Raw genomic sequence first — 2,148 nt, 5'->3', positions numbered from 1 at the left:
CAAAGTAGCTGTCACCCACCCTGAATCTCCTATAGGGAATTAAAATCATTTTAAGCATATTTTCACTTCATTGCAAACCACATTTAAAAGTATTTTTGACTGTTTAAAAGCATACCGGTTGCTCTAAGCTTGCTAGGGGGAACTAGAATTTGTATGGCATTTGATTATATTCCTGAAAATTGTGTGCTCTCCTTCCACCTCTTTATATTGCATAGGGGGGGGGAGTGAATTGCCACAAGGGGAAAAGTGATTATATTATCTCTTGTTGAAACCCTATCAGTTTATCCCTGTGCTGCATTTTTTTCCATCATTGCATTTTCTTGAAACCATAAAGTATTCTCAGCTACCTTATCCTTTCTATACCAACTCCTAAGTGATTAAAAAAAAGTGTGCTAGTGTAATATTATCCATTGTTGATCACTGTCATATTCATAAGTGTGCTGTCAAATATTAATTTATAAAAATGTGATATATATCTATTGTTTAATTTTTCAAATAATCTTTTAATTTGCAAAACAAACCTACTTCTTGGCTCAGTGAGGTGAGGGGGATTCAAAGAGAGGGGCGTTATACAAGGGTTTATCATCCAGATCTATGAACTTGTCATAAAATATATAAATAAGGGCTTCCCTTGGGCATCCTAGACTAGGCATTGACTTAGTTGGAGTGCTGAATTGAAGTCACTTAACAGTAGATGTTGTTGAATGCAATGTCCGAGCAGGACAGTTTTGCAACAGGCATGTGCTCATAGTAGGTGTGAGCAATGGTGTTACTTTCAGAATAGGATAACCTCTTAACAAGATATGTGTATGGGTCAAAATACAGGGCACTTTTAAAGAGGTAGGCCAACCTTAGTTTGCCTGTCCGTTGATTGCTTAAGATAGCAACGTAACGGTCCAGAGCCATCAAAGAAAGAACTTCAGATTCAAAGAAAGTAAAGACATGAGCTTTACACATCTGGATGAGGCAGGAATTCAGATGAATGTCCCTTGAACTGAAGCAAAATATGCCCAATGCTTTGGGCAAGACAGAGTTTATAATAATTAGATCAGCTCCAGACAGCATGCACAGGAAAATAAACATTGGACGGTGGAGGCATTCTTCTGTTTTTATAATGAATACAATTACAGTGTTTCTGAAAACTGCAATGATATAAGTAATACAAAAAGGGATGGATATTGAAAGTGAGAGACCCCCAAACTGCTGGTGCATCGCCCAACAGAGTCAATAAAGGTACATCCCAGGAGGGAATAAGACCAGGACCAAGTGTGAGTGCGATTAAAGGTTTTATCTAAAATTAAGGCAAACAGAATCTACTCTGCTCACGCCGAGAGCGTTCTGCAGGAAACATGTTACAATACATTTTTATACAGTTTTTGTCATCCAAAAGAGGGAGGGCCTATGGGGCACAGAATCAATCGGGATTGGTAACTAAGAGTAGGCACCTCTAGGTGCTGTAGGGTTGGCGACAGTGGATTGGTCCACAGGAACGTGATGAGATGACATGATGCTCGGGGTCAAACGTTCAGCTGGGCTCAGTACCTTGGCATCCCATGAGTCACGTGTAGACATCCTACCTGTAACATTTTGCCCTTTTGGCCACACATTCTCATCTATTCAGAACTCTGACTTGTTTGTCTGGTGACCAGGCCTGTATCATTATACTTGTGAAAGCATGGGTCTCAGACAGGCTTATTCATTGCTTGGTCGTGAACTATTCACTGTTATCAAAGGGTATCACTTTCCTGTTGACATGTGGTTAGGATATACTAGGCAAGGGGTGGAGGTTAAGAGGTCAGTGGATGGTTGGGGTGTCCATTCTATATCGACAAGGGGAATTTCAGAATATATGGCTGGGATGACCGGGTTACAAGGAGACACATATCATGATAAACATGCATTGGAGTGATGGGGGCTCAGGGTTTGAATGTCCAAACATCACTAACTCTGTGTTGAGGTCAAGGTAATGGGGGGCAGGCTGGGACCCCCCTTTGCAGTCTAGTCCGACATTATGCGATGGCTCAATTCTTTCAGAATACGATCAACATGCAGCCTTTTACACGTAGCTGACTGTTTTGCATTTGAATGACAAAGGTTAAGGGCGTACATTCATTTTTATATGACTAAAACGCCTTTTTTTGCGAAAGG

General features: G+C 40.7%; 1 protein-coding gene across 1 annotated transcript; it reads right to left on the bottom strand.

Annotated features, from left to right (window-relative positions):
* Positions 1 to 684: 684 nt before the first annotated feature.
* On the bottom strand, positions 685 to 1,212 carry LOC138528135 (olfactory receptor 52N4-like). Its single transcript, XM_069639588.1, has one exon. The coding sequence runs from the start codon at positions 1,210 to 1,212 to the stop codon at positions 685 to 687; it is 528 nt and encodes a 175-aa protein (XP_069495689.1).
* Positions 1,213 to 2,148: the final 936 nt, after the last annotated feature.

This window comes from Ambystoma mexicanum, chromosome 7q (assembly GCF_040938575.1).
Source record: "Ambystoma mexicanum isolate Mex_15411 chromosome 7q, UKY_AmexF1_1, whole genome shotgun sequence".
NCBI classification, from domain to species: domain Eukaryota; kingdom Metazoa; phylum Chordata; class Amphibia; order Caudata; family Ambystomatidae; genus Ambystoma; species Ambystoma mexicanum.
The sequence above is the reverse complement of the archived record's forward strand: the minus strand, read 5'-3'. Positions and strand labels throughout refer to the sequence as shown.